At 36.3% G+C, this 26,069-nt stretch overlaps 1 protein-coding gene across 1 annotated transcript in view; it reads left to right on the top strand.

The window, feature by feature from the left end:
- The window catches only part of DEUP1 (deuterosome assembly protein 1), a 39,839-nt gene extending 14,043 nt beyond the window's left edge, over positions 1–25,796 (top strand). Inside the window, exons 7-14 of the mRNA XM_088522138.1 lie at positions 1,829–2,041; positions 5,808–5,953; positions 6,584–6,689; positions 7,963–8,160; positions 8,444–8,530; positions 10,787–10,986; positions 20,085–20,379; positions 25,516–25,796. Of these exons, the coding sequence (XP_088378264.1) occupies positions 1,829–2,041; positions 5,808–5,953; positions 6,584–6,689; positions 7,963–8,160; positions 8,444–8,530; positions 10,787–10,986; positions 20,085–20,379; positions 25,516–25,686 (1,416 nt within the window). The 3' untranslated portion in view covers positions 25,687–25,796. The remainder of the gene's footprint in view (positions 1–1,828; positions 2,042–5,807; positions 5,954–6,583; positions 6,690–7,962; positions 8,161–8,443; positions 8,531–10,786; positions 10,987–20,084; positions 20,380–25,515) is intronic.
- Positions 25,797–26,069: the final 273 nt, after the last annotated feature.

Genomic DNA, 26,069 nt, shown 5'->3' with positions numbered 1-26,069 from the left:
GAGATATTTGTCAGAATGTTGTATTGCCTTCTGTACAATTAACTGTGATTATGTGTTATAAAAACTCTATTACAAAGTAAGAGGTGAATGCTATTACTAAGAGGCTCAAATGAAAGATTTCCTCAAATCTAAGGTACACCTCACTTTGAGGATCATAAATATACATGAATGTAATATATACTGAAAAACGAATTTCTCTATGCTGCTCCAAATTCAATCTGTAGATGTTTGTTCAATTGCTTAATAATTTTCACTCTTATTTTTCAGGTTTCGAGTTACCATTTAGAATTATTTGACCTCTTGTCATTGATAATCTGCTTTTCCACTAGGCCTGAATTATTTTTTTCTTGATCTAGTGAAACACTTCCTTAAGCATTCCTATGAGAGGTTTTTTTTTCCATATCTAGAGTCTCCAAGGCTAGTAGTTAAATTTGGTTTATAGATGCTGAATTACTGAATTTTCATGCATAGGTCTGATGAAAAAAGTAGGATTTTCACTATAAAATTTGATGCATGTTGAGGTGATCATACAATTGGACAAGTCAAAATGGAGTTTTCATAAGGTTGTCACCCACATTTTTTTGTTGAGGTTCACGTTATTTCCATTAATAGATTTCAGATTTATATAAGAAAGCAGGTAAGCTTAAATATAGCAGTTATATATAAATCTGATGGATCATCACATCCTAAATTGAAAGACATATAAACTGAGCTCATCTTTGCCCAGATGGACTGTGTTTTTCAGAGGTTACTTTTGGCATTATGATATGTCCAACTCCATTATGATATGTCCAACTTTAATTTGTTATCTATATTAACTAAACTTATCTGCAAGTTTCTCTAGGCTTTCTGTTTAATGTGCAGCCAGTGGTCAGTTCTGCTTAGGAGTTCAGCCCACAGAACTGCTGAGAACATAGTGATATTAGAAGTTGTTTAAAGCATTCCTTTTTGCAGTCTCCATTAATAAAATATGGTACCTTGTTGATTTTTAATGTAAATTTTCTTGCTCAGCTTGAACTCTAGACATGATTATGGTTTGCAGAATATATTTTGTTGCTGCTTTTCAGCTAATTCTCAGTCTTCTGGAAGATGATTGCTGTTTGTTAATCTCCCAGTAGATGAATCCATATGGATTATTTTTTAAACAGCAAAAACAGTTACCATAGTAATTGTGTTTCTTCACAATGCCTGCAATTTGACAAATACCACCAATACCAATTTCCTGTAGTTTTGGTTCTCAGATTTTTTAATCAGTACAAGGAACTGGAGGGAGTGTGTGACTGCTTCCAAAGATGATGAATGTGGAAATAATCCTTTCCCAAGATTATGGATAATGATATCAAAGTACAATTACTGTAGTAAATAACTGGGCTGTTTATACATGAACTATGTGATAGTAGCTTTCTAGTCAAAGGTTAATATCTATCCTGAAGCGTACATGCACAACTCCTACTGAGATCGACATATCACAGAGAAACCTTTATCTCATTTTTTATATAGTTAACTGCTATGAGTAGGTCACCTTTTGCACATTTGAGGTTGCATTAGGACTAGGGAATTATACAGCAGAGGAGAAAAACACCTGAAAAATTATGCACACTTGAAAGTTTCCCAATTATTTTTCCCTGTAAAGGCAAGGAACTTGAGGACAAAAAAGGGAATACCCAGTGGAGAAATAGCATGCACACTATTCCAATTCTGCCATATTTTCTGAGCAGATGGTGGTAAAAGGGATGGAAATACTTTTATGAGTTCAGTAGAAATGGGTTAGTCCTAAAATTTACATAGAATTATTTAATTTCATTGAGAAGATTTTCTTCTTTTTTAGAAACAGACTCAGAATTATCAGTTCCAAATAAGCAGTAAGAAGCAAAACCAGGAAGATGTAATCACCACCGCCCAGCCCAAAAATGCAAAGGATGAGTTAATTATTGAAAAGCTAAAGGCAACCGTGAATGAAATAGCAATAAACAGGAATAAGCTTGAAGAGGAAAACCTAAAGCTCCAGGAGGATCTAAAAATGTACCAAAAACAATGCCAGGTAATGCCATTTTTTTTTCTTTACTATGTTTACAGTAGAATTAATGTTGAAGCATTAATTTCCTAGGAGTACACTTTAAAAAATTGCGCGGAGAGGTTTAGGGAAGAGACACAGGCACATTCTTTGCAGGAACACCGAATGAGCTACAAATGGTACATCTTTTTTTGGTAACACATAAGAGGAAACAAAAATAAGTTGGATATACAGTAGTATCTTTTATTCTTGTCTGTTTATCTAGGTTTTCATACCTTTCTTATTCCTGTACCGTTCGCAGAAACTCAGTGTCATTCATTTGGTTTGTTGTGTATACATGACTTATGAACTCTGTTTATCTGGTTTATACATAGTTGTACACCATGCCATAGTCACTAAACAAATATATACATATATATATATAGCAAAGCATGCAGTATACTTTTATTACTGTAAGTAGACCTTGTAGTGCAATGTATTTTTAAGTCGCCAACCATGTGAAAATCCATCAGGCTTTTATCTTACCCCTATTTACCATTTTTTAACTTAACTGATGTATGAAGATAGCCATTTGAGAATCTTCTTTTGGTGATCTATGAATTCAGTCAAGATATATAGAATTTTTATAGGATTTTATATGGGTTTATATAGTTTATATAGGATTTTTAAACCCTTTTTTGTTAGCTATGTCCAAGGCAGAGGAGGACAGCTCTTTTTTGTAACTCATATTTGCTTATTTATTTGAGCACTTAAACACTCAGTGATGTATTCAATAGCCTATAGTGACTTATCTCTCTCAAGATAGATGATCTGTTTTACTAAGTACATTACTTGTAAAGTTGTCACTTTATTTGTGATATACTTTATAGCAATTAAGATATATGGGGTCGAGTTTAATTTCAGCTAGTCAGAACAGCAAAGTTTTGTGCATGTGACACTTTATTTGCCCATTAGGTTACTGTGTCATTTACCTATAGGCAAGTTTGCGGTATACATTTCTGCCTTTTGGGTGTGCAACTAGAAAATTCTGCTCTGGGATCTATTAAAGGCTGCCATAAAAAGTGGCTAAATCACTTTGTTTAGAAAAAGGGATTCGAATGTGGAGCAGAACAAAACATAGCATTTGTAGGGGATTTGTAGGGCTGGAGGATACGTGGAAGGTAGGTGGCATTGAGTCATCTTCAAGAAAATGTTCAAGCAAGATGATTTTTTTGGAAATGTATGATGGAAAACAGGAGTTCTTGGAAGCATTGAAGAAGTAGAAAGGAGGCTGTTGTGCATAAGGGACAGCAAGTTACAGAACAACTGTGACCTTGCTGTGGGATGGATGCCTGCTGTGTTCACTAGAAAAGCTGCATTTGCTGGGAGCTGCAGAAGGTAAAGTCCATAGGTAAATGGTGAAAATACGTGGGGCTTCTTGTAGAGGAGGAAGCAGGTCGGGCTGGAGAAGTGCGGGCTGGACAGGGGAGTTCGGCCTGGTGTGGGAGAGGGAGGGAGCAGTAGGCAGGAGGCCGGTATCATGGCCCAGCTGGCTTCTGGGCCTATGACTACTTCCAACTGTTCTTTGTGCACCATTAATTGGCAAGAAAGCAATAATAAAATGTAATATATAGAGAGCCACTTGGTTGACTGCGCAGAAAATACTAATTTTAGAAGGCACAGAGACTGCAAACTGTTTCTCTAACCTGTCTGACAAACATAACTGCAGGCACACATATAGGCCCAGGAGAGGGAGCCTGATAATATCACACACAATGCTTGAAGGTCTGCACAGGTCATTTACTGGAGGCTAATTTATATAGAAATTAAACCACATCATACTCCAAGAAGTTAAACAACTTCGAGTTGTGTTAGGACAGGAGCTAATCAGGAAATTTTTTGAGACTTCCTCTTGGTATCCAGCCTGATGGGCTAGTTGAAGCAAAATTTTATAGCAGAAAACACAAGAATCCTTCAACTTGAAATAAAACAGTTTCTGGGAAAAAAAAACTTTCATTTTAAGTTTTCTAAACAAAACTTAAAGTTTTCTGGTTCAATTAATTTTCATCTTGGTATTCAAACTAAGTGTAATGGAAATTTCCTAAATTAATAGTAACATGTTTCTAAATGATTTTTCTAAAGCGATACGTTGTGAAACTATTGACTTGAAGTTATGTTTTAATTATTATTGCTGTGGCTGCTGTTGTTCCTGTTATTGTTATAAATTACTGAAGGAAATTCATTTTATGCAAATAAGTAGGATGCCTGTGGTCTGCCACAGGTGATCCAGCTTCCACCACACAGCTGTGCAGCATTTCCCTTAACCATGATCAAATCAGAGGAGCAGCACCCCTAAATTCTAGTATATGAGTATTATCATGGGTATTTCTTGATTGTAAATGACATTATGATGATCATAGACTAATGCTTGCAGATGCTTAAGGAATTTGTTAAGCTTTATTGCATATGAATATGTCCAGGTATGTATTTCAGGGTTTAAAACGCTCTCTCAGCCTAATTTATCAAAGGAGATGATAAATGAATCAGGATGTGCAGTCCCTACCAAAACCCTAAAGTGCTTCATATCTCTCTACAGCAGCCCTTTCAGCCAAGGGGAAACCACAGGTCCCCTGGAAAGAAGGTCATTCTAATCTGAGGCTCTAGGACCTCTAAGGAAAATAAACCTTTGAAGTTTCTTGCTTGCCTTTCTGGATTCCTTTTCCTTTTTATTTTATTTTTGAGAGGTGTCTTTTGAGAGTTGAAAAGCTTTATTTTTGCTTTTAAACTTAGGAATGCTACTGAAATAAAATGAAGATGTTTTGAAAAATACTAGCATTTTTAGTGTAGTATTTCTAAGGCAAAAAATCAACAGCCTTGAAAAAGCTTTTACCTGGAGTGGTGTTTTGGATTAAGTTTGTGGGTGTTGGATAAATCAACTTTCTCTGGTTATTATTATTGCAATGATTTGACTATTGTTGCTACTTTTGTCACTTGTGGGTTATATTTGTAAGTTATATCTTTAGTACATATGTAGGATATTTTTCTTCATTACTATAGGAATTCAGGTTTTATAATTTCAGATATAACATGTATCTTTAAGTTTTCTGTCACGTTCTTATTCAGAAATAAGAGGTGAAATAGAGTGGATAGAAAAATCTTTTTGTGGTTGTTTGAAAATCTGGTGATATCCATTTAAATAAACTACTATGTCCATGCACATAGGACTAGTTTTGGAGGTGACTGAGCACGTACATTATCTAAATACATCAGTCTATACACAACAACTCCAAGGTGCCAGGCAACATTTACCAAAGATCTACATCTAATCCTGCCCTTCCCAGTTTTCAATTTATAGAGGTGGAAATGCTATTAAGAAAATACAAAAATACATGTTACTTATGGCATTAAATGCTGCATGTGAAGCACACTAATGAAGTCTAGACCCTATAAAAACAAGCAAACTATGTATTTTGCAGGCATTTATTATGGTCAATAACTTCTAGAGGAGGTTTCCTTATGAAAGTCCAACAGCCTGATGCATTGGAACACTGTAAAAGCTAAAGAATGTTCAATATTACATTTTTAATGACATTTCTGGAAAAAGGAGCTAACATAAGAAAACCTTTTCAAAGCCATTCTTTCTTCGAAAATATGACTCAGAACAGAAGCAACTTTTTAACTTTTTCTTTCATACATGCTTTATACAAATATGAAAAATTAGATGTTAGTTGGAAAAAAAAGTGTCAAAATATGGCATTTTGAGCAACTGCTATCTCATTTTATTTACCTATGTATTTGTATATTTGTTATTTAGAACATGGAGGCAGGCTTTTCAGAGATGAAAAATGAGCTGCAGTCACGGGATGCCCTCTGGAGAGGGATCCAGCTGGAATGCCAACAGCTGCATACAGAATTATTGAAGATCAGAGAGCACAAAGATATGCAGGAAATTCAAATAAAGTATGTATCTTAAAGGTAGTATTTAAATTACCAAGTACCCTAAATTACGAAGTTTTGAGGTAATAATTTTTTTTTTCTGTTTGATTTAAATTGCGTCTGTTTAAAAAGATACTCTAGATTCAATGTCAGATTCCAAACAACTTTTGAATTAATATTTTCTTTAGCAATTATATATGACAAAATTGCAGGCAGTATGTGCTAAATCTGTTAAAATGCTTTTATGGTAGTTAAATATGTACAAGTAAGTTTATTTTATTTATTGCTATTTAAAAGCTTAAGAGTGTCTTTCCTTTTCTTTGTATTAAAATGTTTTGGAAATAGAGTGTTTAAGATTGTCCCCACCCTCTTTCGAGTAAAATCTTGATATTTTTAATGGTTTATCTAATAGGTGAATATTCTGCCATAGGTATTTGAGATTATACGAAATATTAATTTACAAAAGATTTCAGAATTCATTCTGAACACACTTGGATTATCCTTACTCTCTAGAAATCTCCCCAAATCCATCTTGTCTTAGCCAAATCTTTTGCTTTTTTAGTCAGAGAGCAGGTCTTTCCCAGTTTTGCAATGAAGACAAGATACTGTAAGCTGAACTTCCTGCATGTTTCATGGATTATTTTTTACTTAAAGGCATCAATCACCTTGTGTACAATTTACTGAGCAACCAGAAAATAAAAATGATGAGTTTTTAGCATCAGTAGAAAGTCAAGAAAGCCAACGAGAAGAGCAAAACAAGGTATTTCATATTCTTAAGTATTTTCTGATCTTAACTCCAATACAGAATTTTAAAACAAAATACTGACCTTGGGTATGTGCTTATGCAGAAGAGAGGAGGAGGATATATTGTAGTTATAGAAGGAGAGCAAGAGTTTACATAGATGTTGTATTCCTGGGAGTAAATGAGCAGCTGCACAATCAATAGTCTGATTCTGTGTGATTCAAGGACAGCTGTGGATAATAAATAGGCTCTAGGAGGTAAGTAGTAGGCTGTAGGGGGTCTCACACATAAGGTATACCAGCAGGTCGTCTCGTACAACCCACTATGGCAAATCCAGGCCAAAATGCGTCTGGTTTAGAGGGTGCCAAGAGCTCTTCTTAGAGGCATGTGGTACTTTGAGTAGTGAATGTAAGTAGGAACATCTGTATTTGGACACTGCTGGCTCGGATCCTGCTGCAGTTCTGGCATAGCAGTCACGATGTAGCTCTCAGATTTTTACATCTACATCTATTTGTTTACAATTCTAGGATTTTTGCGTAGTTTGCATAAATGAAAATGAAATACCATCTGTTACTGTTGCACGCAGTACTGTGAGAAATTATTAAAATAGGTTTGAAAGCAGCTAGGCTGGATTTTGTAGTTATGCTTTTTATATAAGATGAAAATCTATCATATTAAACTGTTATTAGTAGAAAGATTATGAAAACAATCATCACTGTTGATTCTTTGGAGAATTATTTGGATAGAATATAATGCAGATAACTTGACCTTAATTTTTACATATAATGGTAGCCAAAATTCTCCCAAAGTGATTACTGTATTAAACTTCTTTCTTTCAAATAAAGTTTCTCATTAGAGATTCTCTAAATTAATTTAGTTTAAAATATTTTTAACATAGCCTGAATTAATTTAGGAGTTTGTAAATGATGCTTAGGTACATTTAGTGGACATTTTTGTGGGCATTGTTTGTCATAAATTCCAATTATTAAAGTTACATTATTTTTATTACATTATTTCTAATAGTTAATTCAAATACCTGTTATTTTGTTCATTTTTAACATTAAATAGGGAAAGGAAAAGGCTACTGATGGTTGTAAGAAGTAGTAAAAAAAGTAAAACTATGTGCTCTGACTCATCAAGACATTTTATTACAAAATCTCAAAAATATCTGATTTAGTTATAAGGTTGGTGTCCTGGAAGCAGACAGCAAAAAAAGTCTCTAGTTGATGACAAGTGATGCAATCATATTTACAGCACAACATTTTCTCTTTTTGAAACATATTTGCTGCAGATAAGAGACCATCTTTATCAAGAGGAGCAGTCCCATTGCTCTGAGCAGGAAAGAATGAGGACAGAAATCTCTGACCTGACAGAAGAGCTTCATCAGAAGGAGATCACTATAGCAACTATCATGGAGAAAGCCAGTCTTCTGGAAAGACAGTTAAAAATGGAGTTAGAGATAAAAGACAAATTGTTAGCAAAACAACAGGTATGCACGCAGGCAAAACTAGCCCAGGTCACTCTGTCCCATGTTACTGATAATTACTTGCATTAACTGTTAAAAGAAAATTACCCCTCTTGCTGTTGTTTTCATCGGCAGAGCTGTAAAATTTGTAATTGGATAATTCGTTTTGCATGTTTTGAGTAAAGCGCAATATTGAAATTACACATATCTATACTCATTGTTCTTTCAGGTGAACTGTAACATGCTTGTATTCTACTAAGAATTTAAACTGCTCCTAGTTGTAACTAAGAATTTGATCTTTTCCCAGTTGTTGGATTTCAGATACAAAGCTGTCAAATGTGAAAATACACATCTAAAAGAGATGATGGAAAACCAGGAGTGTAAAAGACACATGGTAATTTTTTATATTTCTGGAAAATGTAGATTGAGATCATGGCAGATTTAGACATTCCTAGATTGTAAAGAAAAAGGAGTGAGGGCCAAAGGTATGTCCAAACCCACGGATTGCTATAATCACACTGTGTACCATCCAAAAATTGTGCAGCATAATCAAAAACAAGTGGTATTCACACATAGCCTGCAGACTTGTGCAGTTAGGAATGATTTTGACCTTAACTGCAATAAGGTAGAATTTTAAATAACTTTGTCTAGACTCTAAAGATATTGTGAGGACATATACCTTGTAAGAGGTTTCACTTATTTCACAAAATATTTGTTTTAACTGTCATAATTCTCGCAGACTTATGCGAGATCTACAAAAAGATGTCCCTTTTTCATTTCTTTGCCCTCTTTTGCTATGACATTTAAATATTACTATAAGAAATGCCAATAACATTTGGCAACTTATTTTCATAGCTTAAGATTTATTTCTCTTCAAAGAGGGGCTAGTTTAATTCATGGAAACATATGCCATATAATCATGCAGAATAATAGCTTATGCAGGTATAAATATTACAACACTGCCTATCACAAACCAGCTTAAAAACCCCTCCTACACACAGACCATCTATAGTTATTGTATCTGTCACCAGAAAAAGACAGAAATGTTGCTTGTAGAAACATCTTGGGGGGGATTCATAGCCTGGTTATTGCAAACTGACACATGCCTTGGAAAAAAAAGATCATGTTATTCCATTTCCTCAGACTAGCAGATAGGTCCCCCAATGACCTTTTATCTATACATCCATATGTATACATCTGATTTATTATTATGTGTATGTGTCATTCTTTGCCACGACAACATCCTTCCCTGAGACAAAGTATTGTTACAGGACAAGAATTCTTGTAGCCATCGTGACTTTTAACTGCAACAGAAACATCCAGTTACTAGATACACCAGGGTTGCTGCAGATACCAATGTGATGCATTGGTGGACTTAATAGTGTTTTCCTACTTCACTAGAGTGTTCTGAGGATCTAAACGTTAAAGAGTATAAGGTGTATGGATGGTAGAACTGCAGGAATGGCAGAGATTCTTACAGATATATTTGCACAGCAGAGCATGGCACAAAACCTCCCTTCAGTGCTGAGCGGAGTCATGCAGCATCGCGCAGAGTGACCCCTTTGGGTTTCATGCCAGGATAACCCTGCTCCTTCTGCTCTGGCTGGTAGAGGATGAGGGGACTCAGCTCTTGCCTTGCTCTGTTGTGCCTCTGCTATCCCTGTGGCAGACATAGCTGAGCCTTATCCCCCTATTCTTTGGCAAAAGACTTCCCCACCACCCTTCCTTAACCAGCTAAGCAAGGCAAGGTTTGTATGAAGAGATAACATCAGACCAGTTGGCGCAAGAAAGGGACCGGCCTTTGCACAGTGGAGTCCTATTTGGTAGAGACATAACCACCCGCACCTCTCTGTGCTGGTGATACACCAAAGCCAGGTGCTTAATCTTCATAAATTACTGGTCTTCAAAAGAATAATGTAGACCCCCAAATACATAAAAGGACACAAATAAAAGGCCTTTTTTTTTTTAGCATAATTTGACAAGTCTTTTGAGATATTTTCCTATGGCTGACAGTATGCTGTTAGGAGGAATGTATTTACACCGTGAAATGAAGTATTTGTCAGAGAGGCAGAATTATAACTCAGATGGGCCACGGGGACTTCATGAAAGGGGTGGTAGTGCAAGAAAGGAATGGGATAGGTCACTCAGACCTAGCCTGAATATCTCCACATAGATATTGTAATGTGCCTTTAGATATACCTTATATCTAGTATAGTAATGAATTTCTCATTATTTTGGTTATTTCTGGTGGCATCATTATTGGCAGGAGCAATACAGCTGAAACAGCTACAGCTTGAGATGTTATGGTTGCTTTTATGTCATAGGTTTTACAAAGCAAGTGATGAATTTGCAAAAATAATATTTTGAATGCACTGTTTGCTGAGAAATTTTAATTTGTTTTAATGTGCTACACAAGCTGTTATCCCTTCTCTCTATCTTCTTTTTCTTTTTCTTTTTCTTTTTTCTTTTTCTTTTTTTTTTTTTCTCTTTTGGAGGCAATTCTATTTCTTTGCTGTAAGTGCTGCATGATTATATGTGGCATCTCTGTCTTTAACATAGAACATTGCTTTAGGTTTTCTTGTTGAAAATATTAATATCCACTTATTGTGAAATAATGCCCATTTAATGATGATTTCATCTCCTTTCACAGAGTATAGATTTATCTAATCAAAAACATGGAAGTTACACAGCTCCCATTTACAAACTGGGTCATGAGAATATAAGATTACGAAATAGTCTCATTAAACTACGAAATAACACAGAAGCATCAATACTGGATGCCATGGATACATACAAGGAAACAGAGCACAGCTACCAAACTCATTCAAAGATGCAAGAAAAGGAAGAGAGGTAATATTGCAGACTCTACACATACATGAAACTTTCTCTAAGTTTTTTTGGAAACACCTAAGGTCAAACTCTTTTTCTGTTTCTCTTCATTCAGAACTCTGATTAACCTAGTTATCAGACTACGTCTAGCTTTCCAAGCTATTTATATGAACTTTATTGAAGAATGCACACAACTACAGTGTTTTATTTGCACTTGGATCTTCCTGCGTGACAACACTAAGAGAAACAATATTCCACAATAAAAAAAAAATAGTAGTTTATCAATCTTAAATTATCCTGCAGTCAAAGTGAGAAGCTAGCTAGGAAAATATTAAATAGTCTGGTACTAGCTTTTCACATTACCATGTTGAGCTATGAGGGGAAATGATAGAGTATTATTTGGATAGGTAGAAGAATAGAAGTAAATAACTATCCATTTTTTGCTCCATGATCTCATGTACAGAAAGCATAATAACATTAATAACAACCATAACTGAAGTGTGTCCTTATTAAGTCAAGAAACCAAAGGGTCCACATTTCCTTCCAATAGTTCTGCATTATTCAGCTCTTTCCCTAAAATTAAATGAGAATACCATGCTGTGAGAATGTTTAGATACAGGCAATTTCAGAACCTTCCTCACAAAATAATTTACCAACAGCAATGTATATGCATGACTTCTTAAAAAATATAAAGATATATAACTATAAACATATGGGACAGATGAAAAGTGCATTTTATTTTGCATAGCTTTGAAATAGGCAGGTTTGCAGGTAATGCTCAAAGAGCTCAGTGATATTATTTGTCATGTGAAATGCTTTAGCATCCCCATCTTGAATTAGAATGCTGTTTAACTCGGGCAAATGCAAGAATTTGGCTTATGGAATGTCACAGCTACATCTAAAGATGAATTATGATGTGTAGATTATCCAAGTCCTATTATTAAAGGTTTACCAAAAGGGTTCCTACAAAATAGCATTCTCTTCATGCCTATCTTCATGCCTGAAGAATTGGGTTGGTCCCCCTGGCTCAAATTCAGCCAAAATGCCTTGGCTCCATTATGTCTGTATGTGAGGCATATAGTAATATTTTGGTTCAAAATAGCCTTGGTGATACTCTGTTTAGAGAGGGGAGCTTAAGGACTCTGGTATTTACTTGTAAATACAGTCCTTCCAGCAGCAATGGGCAGTCCTAGACCTACATAATACTGTTATCTGAGCGTGCAATTCTTCCAATACAGTTTCTAGAGATGTGGTTGCATTTATGACAAATATGCCAATCAGCAAATAGAGCCATGTCTCCAGGGAAAGCTTGGATTCATCTGTGTTATATGAGGAATAATTTCAGATCAGTATGATCTCTAAAAGGAATCTTGGCTAATTGCTGGCTATTGGAAAAGAGAAAAGAACTCATTGACTGTTAATTATTCTGTAGTTCTTTCCTGTGCTTATCCTCTTGCCACAGAAAGGAAGCACCTTTCTGTAATTCCTCCCTGAAATTTAGAGAGTGTCATCTAGATACAATACAAGTTATTTTTAATAAGATAAGGTGAGCAGAGATCTGCTCCTGGCATTGTATATGAATGTCATTACCATGGAAAGGCTGGATAAACTCAGTTCTTTCAGACTTCAATAGTTATAAAATAAATAAAGCTGTGCTTTGCATTTACATGAGCTTTCCAGCTTCCTGCTCTGAAAGGATTTTTCATTACCTTTAGAAGTGAGAGGAACTGCTAGCAAGCTGACTCTTCTTCTCAAATTGGAGGGCTTACAGAGCTGAGATGAGGGGTGGAGTCCTGGGCAAGTTCCTGGGCAAGTTCCTGAGCAGGTTCCATTGGCCCATATGTCTCCCTTAAGTCAGGTGGCCAAAATGCACTTTTTCTGCTACTCAAATTAGCTGCTTTCCTCCAGGTGTAGTGGAGCTCCCTGAGATCAGATGGCCAGTTATGCTTTAGAAAGGCAGTCAACACGTGTCACGTCAAATAGATCTTTGTCATGAGGAAGACTTCTCCTTGCCTTCTATACCTCTCTTTACCTTTCCTCTGTGTCTAGTCTTTGCCTCTAGGCATGATGTGGTGCCTCTCCTGTCATCACAACTCCTTTTCTCACAAATCTTTGGGATGCATAACTGCTCTTTCACTGGCAGTTGCTGTACTACAAAACTTACGGCACAACAGACAACAGAAAACTTACTGAACAGATAAGCAAGGAGTAGCATCTATCAGATCATGGTGAGAAGTCAACCAGGGTTCACAGCCTGGGAGAATGCCGGACCAGTGTCGTGTCATTTAGTAGACAGTCTCCTCTACCACACTAGACAGCCATCCAGAGCCAAAAGGAAAGCCAATGTGTTTTCTACTTGTCATAGTCTACCAACAAGCAACAGAAACATTATTTTAACAAAATAGTACAAATGAAGCAAGTCTAAGGCAGAAAAAGATGTTGGGCATGAGCTGGAAAATTAGGTAAATGGCTGAGGGGATGCTGAGAGAGGCTGTTAAGCCACCTATGAGGACAAGAAGTTCACAGAGCAAATCAAAATTCCTGAGCATGGCCAGGCATCATAGTTCAACAGCTAACCAGAGCAACAACTGCAACATGGAGATATCTCCACATATTTCAGGTTCCCAAAAAACACAGATAGAACGTAAGACAGGATGCAGTTCAAATACTGTGGGATATGATGGCAAAAATGCAGCATAGATTAAAAGAGGAGTTGACTTCAAATTTGAGATTATTAAGGCCAACTGATAGATTCTAAGAATCCAATAGTTTGGATTCCACTGTAACCTAAATATATCTGCTTGCAGTCAAATTCACCAATTCTCCCATCTCTCTACTGTCTTCTAACAAAGGGAGTTCGGGTGTGAGGAGAAGTCATTTGTAGTTGTAACTGAGTCTCTCTGTACAAAATCCTTGGTTCATATCTATATATTTTGTTTAGAATTGAAGTATTCCAACTGGATATATTTAGATGTGGAATGATGGATCTGCATTTAAAAAAATGAGCTTAAATAGATTCCAAATGAATAAAATGTGTATGAAGGACCTGCTGAACATGTGCAAAAAAGAAAAAATCCGCTTAGATGCCCATGAACCTTTATACACCTCATTTTGGATGGCTACAAACTGGCCCCTTTGTGTGGAAACCATGCATGGTGGATTGAATCAGAAGTAGCTAGATTAAGGAGAGATTAATTACAACATATGTATGTCAGCTAGTTCAATGTGAAAAGATTTATCTGATTTCAAAATCTTATAATCATTTCTCAGTAAATAAGTCAACAAAGAGTACAGGTTTCCACTTCCTTTTTTGTGTCTGAATTCTATAATAAAGATCACCTACTTAGTATATTTGTAAGAATTTTTACTTATTTTTAGCTAACTGAATTTGGCAATAAGTAAAGCCCAAGAAATATTTGATTATTATTTTAATACTTCTAATATTAAGCATTTAAAAATAGACATACGCTGCTTGTTTAAGTTAATCTTTGCTCCAAGTTTTGCAAACCAGAATATATTTCTACTGCCAAATAAAAACAAGACAATGAAGGATATACAAACCAACATGAGAGGTAAACTGCTCTGCAGGAGGTTATCTTAATAAGCAGTTTGAACTACAGCTCCTGCTGAAAAGCTTTGTGGCCTGCTAGTTGCATTTGTTGGGAGTTTCCTTAAATGTGTTTTAATGCGTTCTCTAAGTCTGGTGTTCTTGGCTGACCTGATTTTTAAAATGAACATAATTTCAGCTGTCCTGAAAAATCATTATCACATTAAACTTCTCTTTTTTTAGGGAAAAATAATGAGACTTAACAATATTCGTGATCACAGAAAGCATATTGTGGCTATGCTCTTCCTTCTTAATTCCTTGTATTCAGTGAATCATTGAATTACCTTCAAACACATTATAATCATGGTGCTGCAGTAATAATAAGAAAATTAAAATCTCCACTAAATGTGTTTTACTCAGACCAGGAGAGTAAAATTAATAGAAAATGAAATATTTTTGTCATTACATAATATATAGCACTAATGTAAAAAAGCTCTGTCGAGCAAAGTTTAAATGATTCGGAGCCAAAAATTGTAGAGGATAAGATTTTGAACATTTAGATGTAAAATGTAAATCTCATTTAGAGTTTGACAAAAAGTAAAATGATTCTCTTTCTGAGTAATAAAAGGTCATCCACTATTGGCTCAGTCTTGCCTGAAATTACTTTTTAGTAATTTTAGGTACTATTTGTGTGTGCATGTTTGTAAGTGTGTATGTATGTATGGGAATGGCAAGTTTGTGCTTATGCTTTCACTATTCTTAAGTAAGAAAAAGTAAAATTTTCCCAATTTTCTAAGGAATTACTGTACAAAAGGACCTACAAAATTACTCATGAGAATTTAAGTGTAACAGAGAATACAAGTATGGGGGCAATGTGTAGAATTTTGATCATCGAAGACCACTAAACCAAAACTTGGAGAGCCAAACATTGTTCCTCAGAGCAGAAACTCAGCTGCGCTACTGAACACACTTTAAATCATGATTCTAGTTAATAATATTAACTACTTCAAAGAAAAGTGAGTTTGAGCATTTTTGAAGTATTGTTTCAACTACTTACTTGTGCTGCATTTCAGTAGATTTTAAAAATGCAAAGCTAGAGGTCAATAGACACAACTGAGAGCCTTTTAAATCAGGAAGACTTAAGTTAGCCAGAAATATGCAGTGAAAGAAGATTCTGCATTAATGCCTCTTTATTTGCCTGCTTAGGTTTGAGGGGAAAAAGTATTTGTGGCTGTTGAAAACAGGAATGATTGGGCTGTTGAAGATGCAGAGGACTTTTTGTCATTATCATCCATGAATCTAAGGGGCATGATGGCCCATACACTGATGGAACAGATGTGCTGAGCCTGTTTTTTCAGGATCTAGACATGCATTTGAGTTCCTAAATTAAAGGCTATTTAGTTACCATAACCATATATACAGCTTTTAAAAACTGTGCAAATTCTGCATGCATTTTAGATACACACCAGCCTGCCAGTCTTTTCGAGCCTGAGCCCTCTATGTGCTGTTATCTAACCATTTCCAAGCAGGGTTGTCTCAGACAACTAAATTTCCTAGCATCAAATGTATGCAGGTAATGCAGGCGATTGTTTTGGTTGAATTTAACTTTGGGGTATGTTCTGGTTTTTTAGTGAGTATAAACCTTGTTTTTTGTGTTTTAATTTGCAGTTCGGTTTCCATGGTAATTATGGTACTGGAGAAAGGGCAAAAAACACTTATTTTATGTAGTAAAAAAAGTCGTGGCGTTCATGTAGGGGGATTCAGAGTTGTGTTTTAAATGGCAATTTCCAGATGCTTTTTGTTTTAGCCATTTGTATTCAGAAACCTAGAAGTGCTTGAACAATGGAGTAGTGCAATGAAGTGGTTAGTCCTCAACTAACTGTGTGCTGTCCTGTTCTTAGGCTCGTCATCGCCACCAGCACTGGAGTCTGAGGCATGGGCACAGTCATAAATTAGGGGGGAGACCTCTAGAGAAAGTTTAGGAGATGACAGACAACGGTTATATTGGTGATTCAGGGGCATTTCTGCTTTCTTTCAATATACAGAGAGTTTCTAAATATTGCAGAGTAGCATATGGAGGAGTAGCACCTTTTTGCTGAAAGTGGTTGTGCCCACATCCTAACTGTAGCCAGTTTAATTACTGTTTGCACGTAGGATAATTGATTTATTTTTAATTGTCATATTAATACACTACCCCCGCAGTTTTCATCCCTCAATTACAGCATAGCCACAGAGAGTAGTTTTGAATTTTGGCAGGATTGAAAAGGGTTTTCCGTGAGGGAACAGATGTATTTTTTTTTTGGAAATGCAAACATGCAACTGAGTTTCCAAATTAAAGGTTACTTCATTATAATAAACATATATACAAATCAGGTAACTGGCCAAGGCAAAGTGCACTTTGATCACCTGGCAAAAGTGAGAGGTAAGGCCTGGGAACAGGCCGATAAGGTAGGCAGGGATCTCCTAAGGGTCCTGTGTGACATACGTGTTTTAAGGAGGTTTTCCCCTCTCTGGAGGTCACACACCTCAGGCATACTGAGCATGGTCTCCGTTATTGCAACAGATGAACTATAAGCAGCAAAAAGTCTCTTCAGAAAAATACTTTATAGCCCTTTTCTGTTTTTAAATCAAGTTACACTTACCAGGCAAAAGCAAAACACTAATTCTGAGCACGCTGTGCTCATTAAAGTTCCAAGAAGAGGCATGTTAAGCAACACAAGTTATGCTGGGAGTTTGGTTAGTGCTGCTGAAGTCATTGATTTCAGAAGGATCAGGCTGATTCCACATTTGAGAGTTGGGATTAATGTGTTCTACCTATGTAAACTCCTTTTGCAAGGCTATTATAGCTCTTTCACTTCTTGTCCCACGTTGTCTTCATGTCAACAGTGACATTATCTTTGTGAAGTGTGTGCATATGATAAATACTCTATGAAGGTAAACACAGGAAAATCTTAAGTTATGCAGCCACAGTTGCCAAGAATCTGCATTGCCAATGCTAACAAATGGTCATATTAAGAAAAAAAGAAAAATGCAGACATTCACATTTGCATTCAGACCAGAACTCTGTTTCTAGGTATTAGTTTGCTCTGAACTGGCAGAAATTTAAACCCAAACTGTGAAATCTGTTTAAGAAAACACCGTATCGAAGCACCCTAACGTAGGTGGCATGTTCTTCGAAGATAGCCAGCAGCAGCAGCTGTCCAAGGGGCTATAGCAGGAAAAGTAGAGCCCTTAAAAAATCAGGTCACCTTTTTTGTGGTGGGGGGTGTGTGTGTTCAAGTGTATGTTCTACCTTTGCCATCTAAAAGCCATGATAGCTATAGGCAAGCGCGTTTGAACATGCTGGTCTTAGTGAAGTAAGCTATAAAACCACAGCAATAACTGTTATTAGATATATAGAGAACCAAGTTTGGAATAATAATAATAAAACACACACACACAGATCACGTAACATTTTGCTGTGGGTTTACAGAGGAAATTACTTCCAGAAAGGTCAGAAGACAGGATGAAAAAAAGTCTGTGATTTTATTATTCATGCCATTTATCTTCAGTCGTGGCATTTTTTTAGTGCTGCTCTTCACCCAAACAATAGACAGAATGGACTTTAAAATAGACGGAAAATAAAGGATTTTCTTCTGTGCCCAAAAGAGCCAAGAATATTTATTTAATGAAGAGCAAGAAGGAAAGAAGAAAATTCTGCCCAAGAAAAGGTAAACAGATGACTTTAAAGTCTGAAAGGTTTCTCAGAGACTTTTATCTTACAATGAATAATAACACTAATAGTTATATTATCAGGATAGTGTCATGCTTATAATTTCCTTTCTTGTCACATTCAGACTATTTTAATCAGTACTTTTTAAATAATCAAATATATTCTTCATTACATCTCTGAGCTATTCTGCACTGTTCATTTATATAGTATTCATTCAGCCCCAAGTTTTAGGACCAGGGAGCTCTTGTATAAGCAGTATCCATTAAAACTGTACAGCTAACCTTTCCCAGCAGTAAATATTTAAACTAAGGTTAGAAAAAGATGGTGTGATCTTTCTGAAGAAAGCAATGCCCTTTTTCTCTGTGCTTGGCTTTTATTTATTACTATTATTGGTTTCCCTGGAACAGAGCAAGCAATGCTTGAATATTCATAATAACTGTATTTTAGTGGCAGAGAACTTGGTCTTCAAAAGCTTTTATGTCTGCATTTCATGTTAGTAAAGTGCTTTAGGATCTTTTCAATTGATAGGATATAGAGTAGGCTTAAAACAGCTGTTGTATTCAGTATGCTGTATTAAATACCTTCCAAGATTAAAAATCTCTCTTTTATCTCCAACTAGATTTCAGTATAATGGGAAATTTTACTATAGCCAGAAGTATTCTAACAGGAATGTAATAGAATCTGAAATAACTGAATCTTCTTGTTTTGTATGTTTTTGATATATAATGCAAGTAAAGATGCAATTAGGAAATAGTCTAATTCAACAAACATCTGGGCAAGCCGGTCTCAAAATTCTCCGCTCTTTACCAATATGGTTTCAGAATTGTTGAGTTTACTGTCAGAAGAAGAAATCTTGAATGGGAAACAAATGGCTCACCTTCCTTAAGCTGCAGTTAAACGTAACAGGTTTTGCTTGACAAACTACTAATGAATTCACAAATATGCTTTGACCTCCATTGTGATCACTGTAAGCAGGATGCAAGGTTGTGGAACAATGTTATAAAATACTTTCAAATACTTTTGTAGTCTGGAAAGTTTCAATTATTGTTACAAGAACATGTTCTTGCACAGGTAAAAATGTATTTTAAGTATGTGTTGATTTTTTACATTAGCCTCCATTGTGTTCTCATTAATTCTGTGACTAAATTACTGTTGGAAGCAAAAGTGCAGGGTCAAAGTCTCCTCTACTGTTTTTTATTTAATTTTTATTTAAACATGTATTTTACATTCTAGCCTTTTGAACATATTTAAGATATAGTTAGATCAAAATTTACTCATTATTTAGACCACTAATAATGATTTTCTGTCTCAGTTAATAAGAAAATATTTTCTTATTTCATCTCCTTGTATTTGTGTGGCTAAGTTCACTCTTATACCCTATTATACCATAAACTAAGTTGTCAAGGCATATCTGAAGGGTGTTTACATCTCTTCTCCCACTGAAGAGCTAAAGGGGTGATAACCTTTGGCAATGAATAGGTGAGGAACATTGATTTATTCAAATCCCTGAAGTGTATCTGGGTTTCAGCTGTTATCCTACCGCATTTATACATCAAGGTTAGTCAGCTTAAGCTCCACTGAAAGGGTTTAAAGGAGCATAATTTCAGTCACAACTGAAGCAGACAGAGAATGTACAGCCAGACATTTACATTAACTAGCTGGCAGGAGGCAACTTGCTAAATTGCTGCAATTTTCTGAAGTACAATCTTATGCCCATAACTTGATGCTTGAAGCAGTTTGAATGAACATCTGACTAATCAAAATTATATAAATGAACAAAAAAGAAGTGGCTTTGCTACCATAGCTTGTAGTTTTAACTGGTTTTCAAACTTTGACTTCATATTTCTGTTGCTATTTTAGGATTTTCCAAAATGAAGATGAATGGCAAATGAAATCTCAACAGACTGCTATGGTCACAGCTGGTAGATACCACAGGAACTGTAGCCCTACTTTATATGGCCAAGGTGATATCATTGGGTCAAAATGTGGCAGCACTTCTCATAAACTTGATAGAGGCCATGACCAGGAACTAGATGGAAAATCTCCAGCACCACCAGCGGGATATCCTTTGTGCTCTGATGGGCTGCCTCCTGAAGAAGGTAGAACAGGCATTTTACTGGGCCATGCTTACAGCACAGAAGATAGCAACTTATCAGTAAGTAACTCTTCATTTAACACAGATACTCTCAAAGATCCATTTGTGGGGAAAAATACAAATGTGGAGGAATTACATTAGCCAGTTACATTAGGAGTTACAGTAATTACATTAGCCATGTCCTTATTATTACTACAATGTCAGCCCAGCAAAAGCAGAAATATCCTAATGTAAATGCAGTTTTTCTGAAGATTAAACACTCCCCATTGGGCCATATCTCCATAATAATACTAGCAGTGATAATCACCTGCCATTATGTAGTTGTGGTGGAAACTCGTACATTTTAGCTGGTTGCTTTCAGTCTGGGCACTCTGCTCTAAGTGTCTTTCCATAATACCTGCAAACTTACTGTCTTGAGTAACATAATGCACTGCCAGACAAATTAAGTTTCTACAGCATTAGATTAATGGATGAAAATTGAGAAATTCCAGCAAAGATTTCCTATGTGTTAGCTATGGTATCCAAAACCAAACAGAAGTGATAACTGCTGTAATTCTTTTTTTTTTTTTCCTTGAAATGAAAGAATAACAGTGCATCATTTTTCCTTCACTCTTCATAGGATGGAGATTAGCAATCTCCAAGTCTAGCAGAATAGATCCTTCTTCATCTATGGCCACTTAGAAAAATTTCTGCAGAAGTCTCTGACTCCACCTGTCTTTAAATTCGAGTGTTAGCCCCTTCCTTAGTATCCTTTATTCTTCCCTAGGCCCCCCTACAGTTCAGCCCTTTCCGCCTGAAACTTTAGCACGTATTTCCCAAACATCAAACCATGCAACTGCACCATCTTTAAATAAAGCAGCTAACAGGATAGTGAGGAATGGACCGTAGCCATCTCTCTGTCCAGCTGTGGTTTATAAATCTTTGTACCAGGAGAGCCTGAACTAGGTATGTGTCCAGTGTCTGCAAAGAGAGGCAAGGGAAGACTGTACTTCAGCATTTACCTAAGGGGAAGCAGTTGGCAATTTTCTTCCCATTTGTCGCTTTAAGTAGGAGAGAAGAGACATCATTATGCCAACAGTCATCAGCTTCTTCAAGCAACTTGCAGTTGTCATTCCCGAGGTCTACCACCCGTTTCAGAAATTTGCCAGCTTTTCCTATGGGAGACATGGCTCTGGAATATTGTCCTCATCAGCAGCACCATAGTGAGGGCCTGCCCTGCAAAGCAGGGATTATAATGCAGCTATTTCCTGATTGTGGACAAGGAGCAGGGTCTCAGTAATCAGAGAGCAGAGAGAGATAGTCCTAGATCTTTCACCTCATACAATTTTTATATTCTTCACAAAAATATAACTTCGCAAAACTATCTCATGTTTTCTTATGGCTTAGGAATTTTCCTCTTTGTTTACCACAAAAGTAATTGTTTGGGCTTTTCCAGGAGAGCTTGTTAAATGCCACTTCTCATCCCCTCTTCTCTCAGAAGTGTCAGACAGAGACAGCAGGCTACAAAGTTTCCATTTCCAGCCAGTCCAGGGAAACTGCCCATGCTGAGATAGTTTGGCAAGCTCCAGGGAAAGTGCATCCCAGCTGGTGCTCAAGACATGATCCATGCCAAATCATTTGACTAGACTATGAAGAAAACACTTTTCCAATTGGTGGATGGGCAAGGCACATAATGATAAGAAAAACTGATATTTTTCTTACCGAGACTAGTTCCATATAAGCGGCCCTGAACCAGGTGCAAGTCCAGAAGGTCACCATAGTTCAGCCATTACTCAGACTGACTTTGAATGCCGCAGCATTAGTACAGAGCCCATTGATCACTCTCTCACTCTGACGTTCCAAGTTGATAGGAAGCCATTGCATGAATGGAAATCATGAAATTATGAAATCAGATCCCCTGACTGCTCAGAACTCCTGATGATGTTACAGAGGATGAGCTTTCTGAAGAATATTTGTAGCAGCACTTGAAAACATTGAAATTGAAGGTGACCTGCTGACATCTACCAAAATACTTTATTGGTAAGGTATTTGGGGAAGAAAGAAAATGGCCTCTAGGGCATTAAACAAAGGCTTTAGTCTCTTTTTCCAACAGAGATCTTCAAACTACGTTAGTAAATGTTTCACTGGAACCTCTATTTCTTTACATTCCTACTTAGAGGTTACATGTATAAAGAAGACTAAAGCCACCAATAGAGTGAACGGGAAACCTCAGGTGAGATTCACTGGAGAATCCCCAACTCTCAAGCTTCAGTTTCAAATTTTCCAAAATACAGGTGCATATTTGTTTTCTGAACAGTAGTTCAGAGTGTGTTTTCTTCCAGAAATGAACAATTTCAGAGAACAGTGGCTTGAAGTCCTCCGGGAACACTATTCATTAAGTCCATTGCCCTGGCATCAAGTTTAATCTTTCCTGCAGAAAATATATAAAACTGAAATCAAAATATACTAAGATATTGCAGTTCCAGAATAGTCCATTTCTATACAATTCTTTCAGAGAAAAAAATCTAGAGCTGAAACATTGTGCTTCTCAGTCTAGATTTTTAACTTACAGTCACAGGATACCTTGTCATGCCTCTTCAAATGACTTGGTGAGACAAAAAGTAAAATACTTAAGCACTAACAAGGAAGATTTAGATAAGGTGTTAGGAAACTTTCTAATATAAAGGATGGAGAATCACATAAGTAGTAGATTGTAATAGAAAATTGTGGCAATTCTACTGTTGGACATTATCAAGAATGATTCTGACCATCTTGATACTATGAGGCAGCTCATGCCTCTTCCTCTTAAGTATTCCCCAGCTGCTTCTGATGTGCTTAGGCCTTCTAAACACCTGGGGAAGTGTATGGCCTGAGCGTTCATGCTGTCGAGCTGCCTTCCTGAAGGTGCCACCACAAATTCATGGGGCCACGAGGAGATCAGTTTAGACAGTTCTTGTTCCTCAGGTATTGAAGTAATACAGAATTGAATATTGAACTTCAGGAAAGAATAGGCCAGAGTTTTAGAAAGCAGAGCTTAGTCCCTAATAAGTTTTGCCTTTTAGATTTTGGGTTTAGATTCAGCTTTCTCTCAAAGTACATGAAAAACAGTGAACTAAGTACCTATATAAAAAGGTAGTCAGTGATGTCTGACACAGGTAAGAAACAAAAAGGAACCCTGGTTTACTTGCTGTATGTGATAGATACCCTTCTCTCATCTCTGAGGAAATTCAGAAGTGTCTCATTTGGGGCTGACACTGTATTTCAAGAAAAACACATCACAGTCAGTACAACTGAAGCAAAGGATACCAGTGTTCTTGCAGATGGCTTGATGGTGACTCTAGTATGTTCCTAAAGACAAGTCAGCAATTGTAAACATTGTTGTAAGGAATCTCTGCGAATCTCTCATAACTGGATATAACATTTCTGAGGACTTAGCATCCATTTCAGCCTGCTGGCAGTAAGGAAATGCTTGGCATGCTTTTTTCTATAGGAGGTGGCACCTGTGAAATCCATACTTTAGATGCATATTTGTCCTTATGCTCCTTATGATCTCACTGCATTTTATTTGCTCAGTATTGACTCAGTGAGTTCAGAGCTTGTATTGAATAAGTGAAACGTATGGTGATTCTTTAAGGGAGTCCAGCCTCCATATCCAATGTCTTCTTCATAATACAAAAGCCTTCTTCATTGTTCAAAATGTTGAATCCAAATGCGACAAGAAAGTATTTATGTGACCACAAGCCATGAAAGAGCAAATGTGCCTGTGGCAGGCAAAACCTCAGGAACAGCTATTCTGAAAACAACAGTGATTTATGGCTGGGAAATCATGCACCTGCTCATCAGGTAGAACATGAGGCAGGTGATCTCTCCCAGAGCCTTGCCAAACATGGGCAGATAAACGTTTCCTGGCTAATGCAGGGATTGATAGGGCAGGACACTGTAGTACAGCAAGGTGATCCAATACTTTATGCTTCTTGTGCCTCCATTAAAAAAAAAGACATTTTTTTTCTTTGTCCCCTATTAAAGCACTAATGTGGAGGGGCTGAGAAATGAAAAATTCTATTTTCTCTCTTTATCTCATTTTAACTTGATATGTGAGAAAAATTGTAATATATCCAGTATATGATATACAGGACAATATTATATACAGAATTTATTTTTGCCTATTGATCACTTTTATTTTCAAAAAGATAAGGGATTTTTCCTAAGGGAAATCCCTAAATTCAATCTCAAGGTCTGTTGCAAACAGTTTGAGTTGAATAACACTTTAAAGCATTTCTATAGTTAATTTATTTGGCCTGAAAAGCTACTAAAGGGCAGTTTAAAGGCAGGCTGAAAGCAGAGATTGAATCTGCCTCTAGTTGCTGTTGAAATAGGGAACATCCCATTCTGGAGCTGATACAATGAATCCTAGAATAAAAATTCACAGGTGTTGTAAAATTGGCCCTTCCACAAACCATCTGAATATTTAAATAATTTGAGGTCTTTTCAATTTTATGTGCTGCACCTTTTACTTTGTAGGGAAAACAAAAGCAGAGAGTCAAGAGTGCAAGCTCTACCAATTAAGTTAATGAAATTCTTTTTAAGATGCTTTTGTTAAGAAAATAAATTTAATAATCTTCGCAGTATCTTGAGAAGGTGTCAAGATAAAAATCTTTTCAAACAAGGAAAATGATCTTTCTCAGTATCTTTGTTCTTGTATGAATATCAGGGCTTCAAGTGACAGGACTGCAATGAACACAAGTTTTCTTCCTTTCCACAAAAAGTATCTCATGAGGTGGAACAGAGGCAGAGACATGAGTTACAGGAAGCAATTGGCAGTACCCAGTATTAGTTACATATATTCTGTAATTCCCCAAACCAGGCTTTTGTACTCTCTTCTAGCCTTATCTTAACATGACCTTATCTAAGGATTTTGGTGGTTCTGAAGCAGTTTAAGTCTAACAAGGCATTGAAATGCTTAAAGGCAGATCTACATGCTCATGCCCTTAATATTGCGGCTAATGTGAACATTAGATCATTCAGGCACTTGAACAACTTTAAAAATGCATGCTTAAACTCCTGTTTACTCATGTAAATTCATGCATGCTGAGATATAAAACATAGGAGTTTATAGCTGATATATGTTAAGATGCTTTTAAAATTTATAAATCCATAATGCAAGTATTGCTGCACTTGCTGTTCTTTACTAACCGTGTCTCTCTGTGCACTGCTCAGCCTCCTCCTGAGATGTCCCTCCTTGCAACAACAGCAAAGTTCCTTCAAGAGGAAGAGAAGCACACCAAAGAATTTGAAGACCGTTTAAACTCACACATTGAAGAACTGCAAAGACATTCTGAAAATACTCTAAGAAAATATTCCAGGTTAAAGCAGAACAGACACATTTAAGCCAGTTAGTTAACTTTTTTTTTAACCCAGTTAAGAAAATAAAACCAAGTAAACACCGAGGAGTTTCTTAGAATGAAAATCTGCAACTAGCTTCTTAATTTATTTTGACACGTAGCAAGTAGTGTGTATTTTTCAACATCAAGACTTTAATAATATAGTTGTTCTCCTGTGGGTCTTGGTAAATTGTAACTTGATATACTACAAAATATTGTACTATAGACATATAATATACAGGTTGTTTTTGCATAGTTAAGTTTTTGCAGCAGAGGCCATAAATTAAGATGCTTTCAATTCTGTGATGTATAGAGGGCTAATAAGTGGAATTATTTCCCGGAAAATATAATCAGCCAAGAGAAATTCTCTAGATTGCACAGAGCAGGATA

The sequence above is a fragment of the Tinamus guttatus genome, unplaced genomic scaffold (genome assembly GCF_059628265.1).
Source record: "Tinamus guttatus ecotype Peru unplaced genomic scaffold, ASM5962826v1 Tinamus_guttatus_pri_ptg000150l, whole genome shotgun sequence".
NCBI lineage: Eukaryota > Metazoa > Chordata > Aves > Tinamiformes > Tinamidae > Tinamus > Tinamus guttatus.
This window is presented reverse-complemented; position numbering and strand designations above follow the sequence as displayed.